The 20499-nt window shown below is 43.5% G+C and overlaps 1 protein-coding gene across 1 annotated transcript; it reads right to left on the bottom strand.

The window, feature by feature from the left end:
* Positions 1–369: 369 nt before the first annotated feature.
* Positions 370–18707, bottom strand: tecta (tectorin alpha). Its single transcript, XM_076102782.1, has 23 exons — positions 18638–18707; positions 18424–18560; positions 18021–18308; positions 17612–17749; positions 17344–17509; positions 16830–17242; positions 15968–16538; positions 15260–15870; positions 14637–15170; positions 12812–13333; positions 11484–12141; positions 10729–10928; positions 9596–9976; positions 7289–7575; positions 6154–6434; positions 5572–5682; positions 5122–5324; positions 4707–4870; positions 4373–4621; positions 3431–3593; positions 3260–3344; positions 2857–2976; positions 370–2315 (listed from the first exon to the last, which is right to left on the bottom strand). Exons 1-23 carry the CDS (start codon positions 18705–18707, stop codon positions 2215–2217), a joined length of 6453 nt encoding a protein of 2150 aa, XP_075958897.1. The 3' UTR covers positions 370–2214.
* Between the last annotated feature and the right edge of the window lie 1792 nt (positions 18708–20499).

Here is a 20499-nt window from a genome sequence, read left to right as displayed (position 1 = left end):
GAATGAGGCGTATCATTTTCTTGTAATTATGTTGCTAGGAGACAGTTGCATTGACCCAAGTTCAAAACACTGCAGAACGACTTATGTTCAGGCTTTAAACGCTCATACGAAAAATGAAATAAAACTGAACATGTACTCTTTAAAATGTATGGTATTTCAATATTTTTTACAAGTGAAATAAAGAAACTGTAAAGATTGTAAAGGTGTATTTTGGTTGGTGTAACTATACTGACACTGTTTTCAGTGGTGGAAAGTAACTAATAGTAAGTTTGAGGTACTTGTAGTTTACTTGAGTAATTATATTTACTGCTACTTTATAGACTACATATATTTTTTAAGCTTTAGTTTCCTTGCTTATTTTGATAAACGTAATCATCTAATAAATGATTACGTAATATCAACGATTCTTAGTTTCAGGTGATTATAAACTAATGAAAACATAGTTATGAATATAATATTAAATTTCTGCCCATACTTCCCAAAAATGGCACACACCTGGCCCTTTAAGAAAAAGATTAATACTTCTTCCAACACTCTTGTAGCCCCGAATGGCCATAGCTGCATCAAATAAACTCGACTCGCACTGACTTTGAGAACTTATTCATTTATTAAAAGTCGGGTGGCACTGCTCTCGAAGAAAAAAAACATCCTTTGGTCATGTTTTTTAAGCATCAAACAAAGATACTGCGTTATTTAAAAAAAAAAAGTCATGACATAAACTACCAACGTGACAGGAAATGACTGTACATTTGTACATAGAAGGTAGCGAAACAGGCCTACCTATGAAAAACTGCCATCTAACTAATCCAAAACTTCAGTAGAGAACACTGAAGGGTTACATCAGACGTGTGGTGACACAGATTGACATTGAGAACGCATAAGGTGCCAAATAGGACACATTGACCAGGGACCATGCTTAGAGAACCTTACTCCATTGACAGTATTATAATAAGCCCTCACATGTCCATCTTTACAGGCAACATGCTCAATGAATCAACAAGTCACAGCCAACAGTCAATATTTATGGCAGAAGTGTTACAACACTACAACTGATTAAGATAGAAGTGATAAAAATGAATAAAAACTGATTGCATATCTTACAACCTGGGCACTAATCTGTGAAACCAAAATTTGAGTTAAAAATAAGAGTATTCATTTCACAAGGTGCCCTTCTCACACATAAATACTCACTTCATTTTACATTATGAAATACATCATCCTTTCCTCTTTGCTGCCACAAACTGATGTATATTATAATTAGAGTAGTTCAAATAGGAAGTTAATAGATCAGCTGTGCTCTGGTTAAAGCTAGCCAGTAGATCTCCTGTCTAACTCAGAAGAATTTTTATCCATACACTTTTAATTTCAGACACACCTGGATAACTTATGACACATCTGGATGGTATTGACCATGGTAATTAATGCAGGATACATGCAGGTCTGCTGCTTTTAGGGCTGAATGTAATCATTCTTTTCATTATTGATTAATAATCTGCTGTTCATTTTCCTGAGGTATCAATTCTTGGCCCGACCCAATTCACAATAGGCCTCATAATAGTTCACAGGCTCTTGTTTGTTTTATCTAATCGGTTAAAAAGAACTGAACGTACGATAGATAGCCTGTCATATTAGTTTCAATATCATAAGTAGGCTACAATTATCAGAACAAACATTAAGGCTCCGTCATGTGTCTCAAAGGTGTACTGCAGATTTAAATGTTGAATAAAAGACTACAGAGGAAGTTCTGCAAATTTATTTGGCGACCCTAATTAACCTACCTATGGGTCCTGAACAAGTCTATGGGAATGACTGCCTTAAACACAATATAACAGGGATAAGAAAATGTCTGACTTTGGCGCCATCTGGTGGTAGTATAAAAAGACACTGTGGCAGACAGTAATGCACACATCTTTCAACAAAAAAGAGCCAAAGATGTTAAAATCTCGACACATACTGGCTTTAAGTAGATGATAATACACAGTGAGGTGTCCTGATGTATGAAAATAATGGAGGAGGGACTTTTCTCATTAGTTACCTTCGGGTCTCATCAAAAATATGTGGACTCAAACATTAGTGAATGCACAGTGTCCTGTTTGGATATTTCGACTGGAACACAGCTGATCTACTGGCTAATTAATGCTGGTAAACGTTGTGCATCTTCAAGTCTTCTCTGTGTTTTATTCTTTTTCATATGTCCCGTTGGCTCGCAGGGTGTTATGAGAGGAGAGTGTGAATACGAGCTGGGAGCATGGAGATCACAGCGCTGATGCTCAGCAGAGAGACCGCAGGTGTGAGGTTACAGCTCGAGCTCACAGCTGGGAAAAGAAGAAACAATTAATTATATAGGACGCTCGGTGGCACTTTTTCTTGTGTTACATCAAATATGTGTTGTTTATATATACATATGTATATACGTATATAGTTTTGTTTGTTATATATTTAAATAAATAAATACATGTGGTACATTAGTACATTAGGTAAATGAGATAAACCAACATTTCTTGATCAAATCGGTATCAAAGTTGCACCAATTGTCCAGCTTGTGTTACTTGTGAAGCTGTACAGGCTGCTCCTGTGAATATCAGAGTGTTTCATAAAGAGACTGTGACAAGCGAGGCTTATTGGAAAAATGAGGGAGACGTAGATGTAAACAAGTAATACACAAGTAGAGATGAATTCAGCATTTCTCCTAACTCAGATCATCGCAGCGCTCTGCTTTATAATCACCCTTCATCTTGAGTTCAAGTCTGGTATGAATGTGAATTCTAACTCGTGTGCCAAGACGCAACGTGACATTAACCAGCTTTGTTCAGTACTATGTGTGTTTTCGTGAGTACTTGTGTGTCTGGTGCTTACTCCGGCAGCTTTTCCTATCTCGTTGCAGCATCCCAGTCACACAGCTGCAGACCGGTCCGGTCGTCTTACTGGAGCAGATCTGCTCACAGCCTCCGTTTTCCTCCTCGCACCAGTCTGATTCTAAAGGTATACGTCACAGGGGAGTCATGAAAGTCCCCAAAAAGCTTTGGAATTTGACTGAATAGCTGTGGAAAGTGCTGGAATTAGATTTGGAAATGAATCATTTCTGTAAAGGGAACTTGGACAACATCGTTCATGTATTTAAAATGTTTCTTGAGGATATGAGAAATTCAATTATGAGTTGTTTTGCTTTGACTCCTGTGCAGATTTCCACAGATTTAAGAGGGAATACCAAAGAGAATTATGACAACTAGTAGGTCAGCTCTTAAAATACCTTACTTACCTCTCCTTCTTATGGGTCCCACAGACAATATGTGCTCTTCATGATCACTGTCCTCCGAGTACATGCGTCTCTTGTGTGGACAGTTCTGGATGCACAGGACACACACACATCAGTACAGCACACATTGTTTCATCACCACTTTTCACTTCTGAGGTTTTAAGGTTTTCTCACCACTTTGCAGGCGTGTGTTTCAGAGTCACACAGGGTGACGTCACAGTGGAGGTGGACCTCATCGTAATCCCCAATGAACTTGAAGACGGTGACGTGGAAGCGACAGGTGAGTGAGACACCGTTCTCTGCCATGCCGATGGTGTTGTCCTTAATGTTTGGACACCTAGAGAGAGACAGGTATAGACTGTGTTGAGTGTCCATTGGCCTTTAGCCACAGCATCAGCCACCATCTGCACTTCATACTACAAAAAGTAAGCACTGCTACTTTAAAATTTGGCTTTCTATCAGTTCTTTTCATCCTTAAATTCCTTATTGGACATTCATCACCCTATATAACACTGATGCTAGACTGGACCCTTCCAAACTCGCTCTACTAACTGTCTCATGCTTCAAATCCTGCAGATTTAAGGCCTCTACACACCGGGGGTGTGAAGAATAAACATTTTGCACAGTGCATAAGTGCATTAATAGTCATAGAAAGTGCTACAGAGAATGCAATATATCTCATTTAAAAAGGGAACTTATTTAAATATTTCACCAGGTCCCTACAGTCTTAGCATAGTAAGTAGCATTATGAAAAATACAATGCTGAAACGATGCTTGAATCTGATAAGAGATTCAATGTTTCAGCTTCTATCAAGCAAAAAATCCAAACATCCACTGGTTGTGGTGTTGGGATTTGAGGCTTTATATCATTGTAAATCAAATATCTTTGGCTTTTTAACTGTTTTGAACAAAACAAGCTATTTGAAGACACCATCTGTGGGTCTGGGACATTATAATAGGCAATTTTCACTATTTTCTGATATTTTATCGGCCAAACCATTAATTTAAAACGTCCCCCAGTTTAATCAGCAATGAGAAAAATCATTAGTTGTGTGTGTGTGTGATGCTAAGGAGGATTACATTGTGTGTGTGTGTTTGTGGGGTGTCCAAGCCTACCCTCTCTCTATGATGACGTAGCGGAGTCGGTCGCTGCTGTAGCGGGACGGCGTGGCCCAGCACATGTTTACTATGAGGATGAGCTGGTTTTCATCTGCCCCTTCCACAAACACGCCCACGAAGAGGATGTCTCGCGTGCTCAGCACCACCTCGCCCTCCCTGTACGGGTTTCGGTACGAGGAGTTCTTATACAGAGCCATCTTGGTGATGAAGTTTCCTTCCTGGGTCGGTAAGGTGAGGTTTATCACACTGGAGGAGAAAACATAGCTGCTTGTTATAGACATTTTGTTTTAACTGAAGTACACCTATTATTCTACATTGTGCTCTATCTGACCTGAGCATGGGCTTGAGGACAGTCTCCAGCGAGATCCTCAGGTCCAGTTCGTAGGCGCAGGAGAACTCCACGTTGATGGTCTTGTCTCTGGTGATGACGTTCCCGGTGTTGTTCACGCTCTCTATCCACACAGTATTCTTATACATGATGTGTGTGCCATTCGACTGTTTGGAAAACAGGGAAGCAAGTGAGATGAGAAGATCACGATCAATCTGGTAAGCACTTCTTTGGCTTCAAGGTGCCTGAGTACGACTTTGGGGAATAATGTATTTTGCCAGACAAAAGTAAAAAGAATAGAGGCAGGTTTTAGAAAAATAAACGGTTATAAAAAAAAGCCGATCTAGCTAGAAAGCAAAGTAATCAGAACAGCCAACACTCGTGAAGCAAGTAAGAAAATTAATGAACGTAAGCTGACCTGTACGATGGAGCCACAGTGTCCCTTAGTGTTGTTGATGTGGAAGGAGATGAAGTCTTCTCCCTCAATGCCGGCACAGTGCTCGTCGTTGACCCTGACGTCCTCTCGTTCAAAGCCCAGCTGGAAGAGCTTACACTTGGAGATGGAGACCTCCATCTGAGCATGCTTACAGTTCACCTCCGCCTGGATGATGTCATCATCACCTGCCAGACACACAGACAGACATCAAGTACTGCACATGGCAGCGTGAGACTGATTTTGTTTTTGCAGTGTCACTGGTTGAAAACTACTCATTCACTATTGTGTGGCCTGTGACTCCTTAGATTTTTTTCTGTATGTGGACCAGAATCAAAAAAAGTTTGGCTACCCCTAATTTACAGCAAACTACTTGGTCAGGATTAAAACAGGGGAAAGATGTGATGATACCTCGTTGCCTTGTGAAGCACTCACCTCCAGTGCTGGTAGGCAACTCCGGGCAGCCACACAGGTCACCATCGCTCTCCAGCTCACAGGTGGAGTTTGTGCAGATCTCTCCTGCACAGGGGTCGTAGATCCATTCTGCTAAAGACAGGTCGACACACAATGTTAGCTGTCACACACACTGTTAGCTCAAGAAGTTAACAAGCATATTCATCATTCACAAAGATGCAGGAGAAATACATTTGTAGAATTTCTTCCTTATTCTCTTATATAATGTTTACTTCTGGCAGTACACCTTTGAGCCACATGAGGGAGCCTGAATGCCGGTATTCTAATTATTGTTGCCTACTTATAATATTAAATATAATATCAAAGGCTTGTTTAAGTAATGAGAGGAAAAATCAAGAGCCTGTTAACGCCCAACTATTATAGTTTCATCTCGATTAGCTTAAAAGGTTAGTTTCCTCTTACTGTCCAGTATTTAAAAAAAAAAAAACATTTCATACACTCATCTGCCAACCATAAATCTTTACAAGAGACATGCAGAGCCGTGTGTGTGTGTGTGTGTGTGTGTGTGTGTTGAGAGAGGCTGGTGCCTCGCGGTGCCCTTACAGCAGTTCTCCTGGGTGATCCACTTGGTGGTGAGGGTGCCCATGGAGCGGCAGGCCTCTGCGTAGGCCGCCAGAGAGCCGCAGACCTGAGCCTTGCGGTGATTGTAGCAGCCGTCCAGGTAGCAGGACTGGTAGAAGGGCCGGGGATCCAGCAGGCCGTGGCACGGCTGGAAGAAACCCTTCAGCTGGGTGAGCTTCTGACAGGCATCTTCACTTTGCAGCGCCAGCACTGCCGTGTTGTCACAGGACTGAGCCAGAGCCACAAACTGGGTTTCATCACAACTGAAGGAGGAAGACCAAACGGCCAACTATCAAAGTTATTATTTTATCACTGTTCTTATTTGCTTGTGCCACTTTTTCCGATCTGTAAATACTGTATGTACGCTGAGCAAGGACTGGTTAAAAGACACACAATGGCAGAAAAAGCATTTGAGTGATGGTGGGCAACAACAAATCATCATGCCAAACTAAAAAAAAAACATTGTTGGTGATGAAGTCAGTTAACTTTAGTATATGTTAAGCCGTCTACAAACTTTCCTGTACAGATAGAAAAACAGAGCAATTTATATATATTTTTTTTTTAGGGGCCGCATGACAAAGGAAATGAGGAGCAGTCAGCCGGTTATGTCCTATAGTCTCTAAACTTACAGGCCAAGCTATACAGCAGAAGTCCCAATTGTATCCGGTCCTAATAGCGCTACTACATTATAATCACTGCTGCTGGACAATGTGCCAGCCTGTCAGCCCAAACCAATGTCAACGGCGCAACATGATCATTCATTTGTATTCATGTTTCTGTTCAACCGACGATTATTCACTCTCCCTCCAACTCTGTTTTGGTCTCCACCCACTCCTGAAGGATATATCTGCTCTTTAACTGCGAGATTTTTCACTTTCTAAACCAGCTTGCAGCCAACTATGGAGAGGGATGAGATCGGAGTTTGTGGGCTGCAAAGTTAGGTGATGAATCTCTGAGAGTTCGTCACTATGACAGACCCCTTTCACAATACATGTCGTCATTTTAACTATGTTGATTAGTACAGCTCTAATGTTGCGTTTTGATGTCTGAAAGATTTCACAAGAGTTGTAAGATTATATACATGTAAATAGTGTACATGTTTGTAAGCCTCACCCACCTGTTCTGCATACCGTTGGTCTTCCAGCTCTGGGCCAGCTCCAGGGCGCTGACAGCCGGCTTCCCCCTGGAGGTGATGTAGTCGTCACTGGGGTCTCCGTTGAAATTCCCACAGAGGCCACACACCTTGTTCTGAAGCCGCTGGCCCATCGTGATGCTCAGGGTGTTAAAGTGGTTGTACCGGACCTGGATGTCCTGGGGTGTGTCGATGACAATGAAACCTTCGGACGTCGACAGACGTGTCATCAGCCCAGTTAGAAACGGTACTGATACTGGTGTACCATTGACCTGTGAATACACAGGAGATGGGCGTCTTTACATATCTGAGATAAGACATAAGTCACTTTATTTCATTTATTTTCAGTGGCCAGCATAACACGCCCTTACATACCAAATTCTGCACTGTCACCTAAATAATAATAGGCCTTCCCTTTGACACAAGCAGGATTGCAAATTTGATGACGGTGACGTTACTTATGTTACTCCATAACTTATTAGAATTAAAAACTCTAGTAACAGAAATTAAAATAAACCGATTATGGTGGGTTAGTTTTAGTTCATTTCGGTCATTTTCAACCATGTTTTACAGCTGGGGTCAGAACTCTGAGACATGTCCTTAGGTCAAAATCATGTTTCGAAATTCTCATAGAATAAGGAAATATCATAATTTTAGTCATGTCCTAAATTGTTGAACATGAGGAGGGATTTGCAGATGAAACCATGAGTGCAATCTTTTGCAATTAATGTACCAAAGTGATGTAGACAACACATATTGCAGTTTTTTTCTCCTGCCTGAGAGATATGAAAACAGAGAAGTGGTGTTTGAGCTCAGACATGCAAGCGTGATTACCTGGGGCAGGGATGTAGATTAGGGTGTCATCTGCATAAACTGATTTAATTTTCATAAAGGATGTCACTGAGGTGTAGCATATAACAGAAAAGAAAGGAAAAGATGAAAGCCCAAAGCAAAGATTATGACGGTGTTGTAATTACTGTTATGACCCTAGCCCATTATCGCTAATACCTACATAGTTCTTAAGGCAGTTGAGAAAAACGTGCTGTAAATAGCTCACTCAGATCAAGCAGGATTAAGACTAAATAAAAAAAATCAGCAACCCATTATCTTCCTCTGTGAGTGCACTTTCAGTGGAATGTTATGGCCTAAAGCTTCAACTTGAGGAGCTCTACCAGGCTATTAGTGGTAATTGGTAAATTGGACTGTAAGTACTCTGGCAAGAAAAGGCAGATTTGACTTGGGACCGTTTGTTTAGTTTCCAGAGGAGAGGTTTGATAAAGGCAGACGGCACATAGCCAGAAGAAAAGAAAGTGGATGATATAAAGAAATCGTCTCCCTATAGAGATAATCATTTCATCAAAGCGAGACCAAGTAGCATTTGAAAGAAGAAATATCACAAACTTCCTCTTACAAAGAAAAGGGGTTTTAGCCACTCAAACAAACACAGGACTTTCAACCAGGAGACAGCTGTTCATGTCCTGCGTGAAACAAACAATGTTTGTCTTTGTGTCACTTTCAATTGACAAAAGTAGCATTTTTAACCCAAACCACAATCTTTTTTTCCTAAACCTAAGCAAGTGTTTTTGTCTGAATTCACGATGTTAACGTGTTTACTGCGACTGTATTGGCACTGACACACTTATACTCAGAGTATAAGAAAGTGACGCTAAGGGACCAAGCATCAGTATGTGACAAGTTGGGATGAGAACGGGTTGTAACATTACTGAGTCAGTACCTTGGATTAGCATTTATCATTGTCCCATAATCTTTACCTGTGGCCACGGTGTTTAACAACAGTTACACAGGCCCGTTTTAAAGCTGCATTCTTTTTTTTTTCAAGCCACGTTTGACATAGTATAGCTTTGTAAAAATGATATGGATGACAAGTTAGCCACCCATTGCCTGTAAACCCATCCTTAATTATGGTCTGCTATTTGGTGATGGTCAGGTAGTGTACAGTGGGTTTATCAGAGCTTTTTTTGGTGACAAGATTATAGAGAGAATTTTGAGAGTAAAGGACAAATTGAAGTTGTGGACCATAAAACCAAAACAATGTGCTGAAAGACACCAAAAGTCAGGTGATAATTATATATATAACACCTTTCACATTACATGTAACTAGTTTATCTGTTGTCAACATAAAATATTGATTAGTGTGACTGTTAAGATACGATTTCAGAGTCAATGCAATTTAACCAAACTGCTGTGTAGAAATCATAACAAGGTCAATCCGTATTTCCAAAATTTGGCTGATGTACTGACAAATGCACGAGGGCCCAACGCTTCTCTCACCTTGACAGTGCTGCCAGAGATGAGTATATTCTCCTCATTGATGTAAAGGTAGACATGAGAGATGGTGGTGAGGTTGGGTGTGCTCCATTTATCGAAGTTAGCAATGAGCTGGAAGGAGAGGTCGGGCAGCTTATGACAGTTGGTGGACAAGACGAAGGAGCAGGAGGCCGGGAGCCGCAGCGACGCCCCGTCGAAGGTCCTGAAAACCCCACCGCCAGACGCCACGCAGTGCTGGGAGCGCCGTGCAAAGCAGCCCCGCACTCCGTACCGCAGGGCGCACTCTTCCTCTGCCTTACAGCGCCTCGGGTCGCACTGGACCAGGTTTCGTCCGATGCACTGGCAGCGTTTGGTACAGTCGTTGTTCCAAAACAGCTGTTTGGGCTGAAATAAAGAAAGATTCCCGTTAAAACCGGAGCAGAAACATTGAATGTATTAGTTGATTGACAAAAAAAAAAATCATCTTGGCCTTTAAAGGGGACATATCATGCTCATTATCAGGGTCATACTTCTATTATGGGTTTCTACTAGAACATGTTTACATGCTTAAATGTTTTTAAAAACAACAGTATTTTTCTCACACTATCTGTCTGACAGTATTAACCCTCCATCTGAAACGCTCCATTTTAGTCTCTTTAAGCCCCCCTTATAAAAAAGTCCAGTTTGCTCTGATTGGCTTGTGAGAAAATATGTTGATGGAGGTATATTCTAATGAGCCTGCATGTGATGGGGTGCCAAATCTAAATGGCTTGTTGAATCACATGTTTTCTGATCTAGGCAGCCCATAAAAAAAGGACAAGGTTGTCTTATTTCACAGTTTGAGGCACTCCAGATACTCAAATGTACATGCACTAGCACTGAACAAAGTGAGTTTTTCGTGATATATTCCCAATAAGAAATTTTGATGGGTATTTTTTATATATTTTCCCATATTCTATAGCCTATGATCTATTTAATAATAAATCAATTAATCAATAACAAAATCAACAAAAAATAATCTTTCGTTTTAGCGCTATTCAAGCAATTCTAAATTCTGATGCAACATTGCAATTCATAAGTTTAGTGTGAAGGTTTTCCTTTATAGATTGTAATACCTGCCTGAGTTAATTCCGTGTAGTGCTGGATGTGAGACTGACCTCATAGTACTTGCCATCAGTGTAGCAGCCACAGTTTTGAGGCAGGATGCAGCCCTTGCCGTTGAGCACGAAGCCCTGGTCACACTGGCAGCCCTCCACACAGTCCTGGCTGCAGTCCCTCTGGCCGCGGGCTGGGGCGCACTGGGGCGGGCAAACCGACACACAACTGGAGTAATGGCTGTTAGGTGAACAGCTCTGGACTGGGGGCAGGCAGGTTGGCAAAGATATTAGGGAAGGACTGCACTGAATACATTGTGCACATAGGACATTTTCCAGTATGACTTTTCAAGGGTAAATATTTGTGGAGTTTTGATTGGAGAGTCCACTTATAGAGCTTATGTGGCTCTACGGCAGCTCTTTAAAGGAATAGTTCAACATTTTGGGAAACATGCTTATTCCCTTTCTTTTTGAGATGAGTCAGGGCATGGTTAGCCTAGCTTAGCATAAGGACAAGAAGTAGAGGAAACAGCCGTGCTCCATCCAAAGTTCAAGAATAATCCTACCTAAAGCCCACTAATTAACACTTCTTATCTCATTTGCTTAACCCACACCAACATTAATGTTGAAAAAAGAAAATCTTTGGTTTTAGGGGAGTTCACTGGAACTACTTTCCACCAAAAAAAGTCCCAGTTAAAACGTTTAACAGTGTGTTCTGTGGACTTATTTACAGTTAACAGACATTTTCTCTGGAAAGACAAGTTTTCAGAAACCTGGACAAATAAAATAATCTACGGTGAGCCCAGACTTGCACTCACCACACGGCGTGTCGCTCCTCCAGCCAGTAACAGGCACCCCTTGGGTCTGACAGGTGCTGGCATACATCTGCAGCCAGTTACAGACTGTATCCTGAGCTCCTTGGTCCAAACAGGTGTCCTGCAGGCAGCTTTGATAAAAAAACGCTGGCGTCACCTTGCTGTGACAACGTGCAAACGCACCACCTCGATCCACAATTTGCCCACAAAGCCTGACCGCCTCCGGCTCCACAAACACATACAGTCCATTCCCGATGTGGAAGCGTATGCCTGTGTCGACTTCATTTTCCCCATTGTCCGTGTCGCCGTTCGTGTTGGCATCAGCCACCATGAGAGGGGAGTCATTTGCTGCGCTGGTCTCTCCCAGGCCACAGCGTGGGCAGGAGTCTCCACAGCCCACCTGGCAGAAGGTGTCCCTCTCTGCCCAGGCCATGCCCCAGTCAGTGGTGGTAAGGGTAGGAGGGGACAAGGGCATGCCCTGGCAGAGGCCGCAGCAAGCGTTGTAAAGGTCGCGGGGCAACGTCAACAGGAGGAGAGTGTTCCAGTCAAAGGCCACCTTCAGGCCAAAGTCTGTCTCCAGAATGAGCTGCATGCCCCAGGTGAAGATGTTGACCTTCCCCGGGCCCAGCTTCAGAGGAAGGTTCAAACGCTCCTTATTCACCTGAGAGAAGAGAGATTCAATAAAACTGGTTCTACTTTGAACAGGTTTAGCTGTTATTCTAGGATGCACACCAGCTGACACACACACACACACACACACACACACACACACACACACACACACACATACACACACACACACATATTCCGACAGAAGCATTTTTTGGTACCAAGTCATAGTTTCTAATCCAACTGACCTGCATGTTTTCAAAGTGTGTAGGGGAAATCCAGGGGATGAGTGGATAACATTAAGACTCACTGAAAGAGCTTCTATATATGCGTTTTCTCATATAATCTAATTGTATAAAAAAGAGTCTGGTTGGTGTGTGTCTGTGTGTGTGTGTGGGCGTTGGGTTATGTGTGTCATTTCTATTCCTCCTCAGATCTTTTAGTCGGTTTGTGAACCCAGTCCAAATGTCGCTCAGGGTCGGGGTTTTGTCTGAGCCAAATCCAGCCTGATAAAAGATGCCCATTGAAATTAGATCCACCTTAAGCCAATCAAAGAGGAATTCACCCTCTGCCTGGTCATTCAATCGGCTTGATTAGAAATAACATGTCCTCCCAAATACAACAACCATGACTTTCAGGGGTCATGCATATTACAGGCATTCCCTGATATGAACACATTATATAATCATAGCTCTTGTTTAATTTACCCTTCATGCACTCACCGTGACAGTGTTTTTGTAGCTTCGAGACACTTCAATCTCATACTCGTAGACCTCCAGTAGAAAGCCCCTCACCCAAATAGCCTGGCCTGTGTCCCTTTCTTCATTACGAGCTGCCAATTTAAATTGAGGAAACGTTTCACCCGTGGTTGCGTGGTCCCTGTTCTCTCTCCCACAGCTGGTGGTGGCCATCCTTAGAGTACAAGAGCTCTGCAGTTCAAACGGGACGCCGCCAAATGGCAGAAAATGTCCATAACCGGCCACCACACACAGGGCCTCAGTGCGCGGCTGGCAAAAGTACAGGCCGTCGTTCTCCTTGCAGTATTCCTCAGGGTAACAGGGTGCGAGCTGACAGTATACACTGTTGTCAGAACCATTGCAGTAGCAGCGCTCCTGGCACTCCCAGTCCGTCCAGAAAGTCTGATTAGTGACCAGCTGGCGCCCGTGGCTCATGCAGCCACAATCACTGCGTGCCACACACAGGCCATCTCGAAGTGCAAAGCCCTCCTCACATTGACACCCTTCCTGGCATGGCAGAGGGCATGGCTCTTCAGGTTCATCTAAGTTGGCACAGGTCAGAGGGCAGGCACCGGTGCACTCGTCAAAATGACTGTTCTGTGGACAGGGAAGAGCTAAGACAGAAGAGCATTGGAAGAGAAGGCAGGAGAGGAGCAAAGATGATCAAAACCATATTACAAGAATAATCCTCCAAAAACCTTTGATTTGAGTCGCCCACTGTAGGATTGAATGGAGGCTTTGAGGAGTTTTAATCTCTCCCCTCAGTAGCAGATGTAGACAGCTTTGACTCACCACAGTTACAACGGAATCCACTGGTGAACAAGTTTATGGCAAAAGAAAATGTTTGTGTTCTCAAACCACTCCTGCAGCATAACCACCACACGAGCGTCCATCCATATGTATGTTTTTACGATCCTATTTTGTGCTGCTAGTTACAAACGGAAGCAGTGAATTGAGCCATATTTTGGCATAAAAATATGATTGCTGAGAGCTGAGAGGGGGATTATGCTGAAGAAGTGATTTTGAAAAGTTTCAATGGTCGGCGAAGGAGCAAGCTTTACAGAGTCACCTTTCAAGCCCACAAGGCTTGAGAATTTGGTGGAGTACTTTTAAAGAAGAGGCAAATATTAGTGCAACACTATTGAGCACCGGGGGAGTGGATATAAAGAAGATTACTGGTAGGCCTTTTTAATTTCACTTGTCAAACACAGGTGTGACTAATATATGAATAAATGAATAAATTGCTACATTGCATTTCAATAATTGCTGGAACAGAGTCACTGTCATTGTTATTAGTTCCAGCTGTGCTTTTCCAGCTTTGTCAAAAGGACTGCTCTGAAACAGGCCTGTGAATCTGATTTGGGCACAATTAAGAAACATCAGTGTTGTGATGCTAGCAACACGATCAATATTCAGGTTCTTCAGAAAGCAAAATGACATGTTCAATTTGGTGTTTTTACATGGGGAAAATACTAACTTTTTGGCTTCCAAAAAAGGGAACGACAGTATAGGTAGTTATAGAGGAAATTAAATACGAAAATACTGGTATATTTGTGTATCTACCACAGCGACAGGAAGCAGAAAGAAACTGCTAGCCAAGATTTTTTGAAGAAATATGCCCCTCACTTAATGTCATGTAGTATATGTTAATACAAATAAAAAAAAACCTTTTCAGTTTTTGATGTGTCGACCAGATTTCTTGCTAACAAGTTACAACAAAGTAAGACAGGTTTGGAAGTGTCTGTACATTGAAGTGAAGATGTATAAACTCACGGCAGTTGGTGACGCTCCTCCAGGAAGCGAGGCCTACTTGAGCATCCTGACAGGCGGTGGCATACGCCTGCAGTGAAGAACACAGGGCTGAACGATTCCCTTCCTTTACACACATGTTATACAAGCAGTTCCTGAAGAATGGCGAGGGGTTGACCACTGCATGACATGCCAGAAATGAACTATTCCCTGGGTCATTAATGTTGCCACACATCCAAGGATTCTGGTAGAGGCGCAAGTCTGTGCACATCCGATACAAGGCATCGCAGTCACCATTACAGGTGAGGTCATCAGCGATGGACCGCCAGCCCTCTGTGAACTGTTCAGCAGACTCCGCCAGGCGTCCATTTGGAAGACGAAGGTCATCAGTGGTATTGCTATTGAAGACGCCACATAGACCACAAGTAACGTTGTAGAAGAGGGTGGAGAGGGAGATGTTGAGGTATCCCTGGCGAGTGTACTGGACACGAAGCAGACCACGGGACTCCACCACTGTAGCATTGCCTGGTGCTCTGTAGATCATCATTGTCTCCATCGGATGGACATATGGGAGAACCACTGGTTCACCATTCACCTGGAACACAAAAGGTGTCACAGCCATAGGTATGCAACAGCTAAACATAGATGACAAAAAGGATTTTGCTGTGTAGAGAAAATACTAACCTTTACTATATCAAAATCTATCCCTCCCACCTGAGCTTCCAGGTTAGCCACTGTAACTACCACAGGTCTTTTCCAAGTGGGGCCTTTGTTCACCAGCCGCCTGCCCATCTTCACCTCAACCATCGAGCCATTAGCTGGCACTGCACTGCACAGCTTCAGCAGGTAGTAGGAGCTGTCGTCTGGGATCAGCAGGAAGGTGCCATCAAAGGAGGTTATCACCGAGTTCTGGTTGATTGAGCACACTCCCTCCCTCCGAGGGTAGCAACCCAGCAAGCCCACCTCCACCACACACACCTCACCCTCCTTGCAGGAATCGTTGAAGCAGGAGACTTCCCCGGCAGGCCCGCAGGTGCAGCGGAGGATACATTCACCTTCCTCACCGCTGGGGCTTGCCCAGAAAGTGTTATTAAGAGGGTAATAGAGGCCGTTGTGCTCACAGCCACAGTCCTCAAGCTGAACACAATGGCTGCCGCTGAGAACATAGCCCGGGTCACACTGGCAGCCCTCAGTGCAAGGGTGAGCACAATACAGGGGAGCGGTGAGGTCCGAGCAGGAGGCCGGGCAGGCACTCGTGCAAACTTGGTAATGGCTAAACTCCGGACACGACAAGGCTGAGAACCAGTAAGAGAGAAAAAATGATGTCAGATAACACAAGTGAATGAGTGTAAGATGAAGAATCTACGTAAACTGAATCAAACTGAATCTCACCGCAGAAGGTACGAGATCTCCACGGTCGTATCGTGACACCAAGGGCCTGACAGGCCAGAGCATAGGCCTGGATGGCCTGGCAGAGCGTGGTGATGTTATCCCTGTTGCTGCACATGTCATATACACAGCTATACACAAAGACCGTAGGGTCCACTACAGCTCTGCAGTCCCTAAAAGGTCCATCGGTTTTGTTGATGAGCCCACAGTAGTCTGAGCGAAAGTAGAAGGCTTCCGTAAGAGCGTCACACACGCTGCAGTTCTGGGCGCAGCCATCTGTACACCTCCAGTCTGTGTCCTCTGCTCGCCAGCTGCCCCCTAATTCCACTACGCTCTCTGCTAGCGAGCCGTCAGGAAGCACAGGATCATCGGCGGGGTCATCGTTGTAGTTACCGCAAAGGCCACAAGTGTTGTTGAAGTAGGAGCTGGGTAGGGAGATGGATGCATAGTGTTGGCCGTCGTAGGTTACCAAGAGTCCAAAGTCTGTTTCTAAAGCAATGGCAACCCCAGACTGGTATACCCTGATAGCACCAAGCTGGAGTTGGACCGGTAAAGTCTTCACCAAGCCGTCCACCTAGAGAGATGAAGAAAGGAATAATCAGAAAAGGAACAAAGGATAATGGTAGACACCTTGGTGCAGTTACAATACTGTCACTTTCTTCTTCTACCTTTATTATGACAAAACTCTCAAACTTAAATCCTGTATTGTCTGTCTGCTTGTACTCGGATATTATGATTCATCCAGGTAGATGCATCCAAGAGATGATTAGTGATTGGTTTACTGTCCAAACTACTCTAAATGCAGCCACATAACCCGACTTAACACTCCAACCAAAAAAAAAAAACGTGGTCCACAGATTCTCACCAGGACTGTTCCAAAACTGCCTTTGGGTAACATGACTCTGTGACCATACACCTCCACTGTGACATCTCTAAGCCAAGAAACAGAGGCGACCCCACGGTTCTCATTTTTGGCCTCGATGCTGAAGAAAGGCAGCCCCGCCACCTCCCAGCAGGGCCGAGCCAGCAGGTAGGAGCAGGTTCCCTGGAAGTGATAAAGGAAGCCGTCGAAGGTGTGGTAATGAGGGTCGCCAAATACCACGCAAGTGCTGGAGCGGGTTGGCTGGCAGTAAAAGGCCCCTTCTTGCTGCTCACAGGTCTCCAGCTGCCCGCATGGAGCCTCGTGGCATTGCACCTCATTGTTAATGTCAAGGCAGCGGCATCGCTGTAAACACTGGTCAGACAGCCAGAAAACTTCCCCTCGTCGGTAAAAACGCCCTGGACAGGATGTATGGAAGACAGGAGATATTTACAAGTACAGTTCTTCATAAGAGAAGCCTGTGTGGACATAAATATCAGTGTTTGACGTTTTAACTTACCATTGTAGCTGCAGCCATTGGCAGGATCTACCAGTTCAGTGTCTACGCGGAAGAACCAGCGCCCAGGGGTATTGACATTGGTTGTCTGTTCAATGTTCACTACATCATTTGACCGTGATCCCGGCAGGTTGAAGAAGTGACCAATGTCTCCACCATTAAAACCTGACTGAAAACGGGAAAGGTGTGAGGGTCGTGAGGTGAAATGTTTGTCAATATCATTGAAAGGATTAACATACGTATGAAACGGCTACGGCCATAGTGAGAATACCTGAGCTGTCGTCCCACCCAGTCCTGTTAAAGGATCTCCACCGCTGGCTGTTCCCGTGCTCCATGTGATTTCTCCGTAGTTGAACATGGTGAAGGACGTCACGCTATCTGAGATCAGTACACTTTGGAATGTGTTCACCTTTTAATCAAACAGGAGGATGAAAATAGTTTTAAAAAGAGAAAACAACATAACATACTAAAAAGAAGAATGCCCCAACAGAGACGAAACATTTCAACATTCTGGGTTCTTGCAAAAAAACAGCAGATTTACAAAGTTGCATTTGAGAACCCAGTTCTTCAGAAACGTACACTGAACAAAATGTTCTAGATATAACTGCTGCTTCCACAGCTTAGCAGACCTAGCTAATCTAAACTAAACACTCGTGTGTGGAAATGTGTTTGGACTTTACCGGGGTTGTCTGGCTTCCCCCATAGAAGGTGACTTGGTGCCATGTTGCAATAAAGACCCAAGTGGCTGTGAAAGTGGGTATAGTTTTGAAGTACTTCCGGACATCTTGCGTTGCCCTTTCCAGTATTTCTGGTTCGGTGGACTCTCGGTAGAACACATCTCCGCGGATGCCGTTGTGCACATCTGCCCAAAGTGGAGCAATGAACGATCGACTGTCACTCAGGGGAAAAGCTTCTGGTGTGAACTGGCTAACCTGCACGTTGAAGGAGATCACACCGTTGTTGTTGATCTGTGGGCAGAACACACAGGGTTGTATTTCATGCTTCATACATTGCAATAAATCATTTTAAGATGGATGGATGATATATTTCTGTGCAGTAATAAGAGTTTTGATCAAGGCTTACATAGATGGAACGGTAGGGGATATTGAAGAAAATGAAGTGAATGAGCAAAGTAATTTCAACCGAACTCCCATCATCCATCTTTGGAGTCTCTAGATCCCTATGGCCGAGTCCATACGGATACAGGATATCCTTAGTACCTAAAAGGAGAATAAACAGCTCATTAAATGGACTTTTCTCCACCCTAAAAGATGAAGGAATTGATGTGGAGGATGACTCGTACCTCCCGTCTGTACAAAGATGCTGAAGAGGTGGAGCAGAATGACTGGACAGCCTGGCCTGACCATTCTTAAAAAAAACAGAGAAACAGAATGAGATGTTTATGCAACTGTCACATTATCTGTCTTGCCTTTTCCTTAAAGTTAATAGAAATGCAGGCAGACATGAGTCATAGGACAACTTCTCATAAACGAGGCCCTTAGACAAAAGTGGAGAGGAGGGAGAACCATCAAACCAACGTCACATTACTTCTTTAAGATCAGGCTCCCAGGTCTCCCCTGAGGAGCCCTGAAAAGGCCCCATTATACATGCCAGAACAATGTGTCAGGATCACATTTGCCTTACAGTCCCATGTGAGCCGCCAACAGTGGACTACGGGCCTCTCTGTGCCTCGATTCCCTGCAGCTGACCGAACTGGCCCGCTCTGCTCCAGTGTCTCTGTGTCTGAAGCCGCAAGGCTGCTTAGGACCTCATTACCACTTCTGTTTGGGATCCATCCATGCCTTGTTGGCTAAAGGGAGAGAGGCGTAAACACTGGGGCACTAATGGCTTTAAGTGAGTAGGTTTGAATTGCCGAGGTCCTTGCAGTGGCCCTTTGGGACTCTTCAGGGCTGGGCTTGGCAAGCTTCCCATTGGCAAAGGAGAGTGTACAGCCAAGTTCGCAGATTTTTCAATCACCGTATAGCATTTCAACTCTTTATTTTTTAAACATTAATGTGCATATACATCACAGCCAACTTTACACAGATACAACTGGATATCATAGATATCATAGACCTTCTGAGACATTCTGCCCCAGTTCTCAATGTGTCTGTAATTGTGTTATTTTGAACTTTCACAAAATAACAATAAAAAGTCACAATTTGAAGTCCCCACTAGTATCCCAGCATGCATTTAGCATCAACCTGTGATATTGGCAGCGGATATGAGCCAGACCCTTAACTGATATAACTTTGGGTACTACCATTGTTTTTTCTGTCACCAGATTTAGTCTGCCAACTTTTAGAAGAGAAAGCAACTGCTAAGGTTTCTTATGCATGGTCGATTTATCAAAATTATAACTGAATGATGATCACTGGCAAGCTGGCCTGCTAGCTACTAGTGAACGTCATAAGGCGTCTTACGCGTACATATAATTCCACACAAATATATAATTCGAAATGAAAATGAACGAAGGTTGGTGGTGCATGATGTTATATATTTTTTGTATTATTATACACAAACATTGCAGTGAGGATAACAGGTGTTCGGTTGGCTTCAAATTGCAGTTGATGCCACTGAATACAAATCTAGTAAATTGTCTTTTGAGTTGAGATTACTTTGTCACACAACAGGTGTGTAGTAATGTTGAAGTGTAATCCCCAAAACCTGGCTGAGCTCAGTCTGGACCAGCCATCTTTGTTTTAAATACAATCCAATGAAATAAAGGAAACCTTAATATGATTTAGGAAACTATATACCCACAGCCTTACCTTTTAATGTCCTGAATACAACACTGTTGATACATAAGGTATGTGAGGATAATTCTCTCAAATCTTCTCTCTAATGTGTGAGTTCTATTCAGCTTGATGGTAAATTGTGTTCAGGTGGGCCAATGTTAGTGAGCACTGCTGAGAGAGAGGTCTGCTCTAATGTCATCAGCCTCTCATCATACATTGTCAACAGAAAGATTAACACAATTGCTCTTTTGACTCTCCATCTTATCTGAGTGGCGTTAACGCGTTGCCTTTTAGTGGGGCAATTAAGATAAAGCCCCTGGGACTTAAAAGATGAGCAAGCCACTCCAACATGTTTATCTCAGGGGTCAAGCTCAAAGAGAGACAACTCTTATTGTATCAGGTAAGCCACATGCTTTATCAA

This window comes from Anarhichas minor, unplaced genomic scaffold, assembly GCF_050575085.1.
Source record: "Anarhichas minor isolate MPS153535 unplaced genomic scaffold, ASM5057508v1 ptg000027l, whole genome shotgun sequence".
Taxonomy (NCBI): Eukaryota; Metazoa; Chordata; class Actinopteri; order Perciformes; family Anarhichadidae; genus Anarhichas; species Anarhichas minor.
The sequence above is the reverse complement of the archived record's forward strand: the minus strand, read 5'-3'. Positions and strand labels throughout refer to the sequence as shown.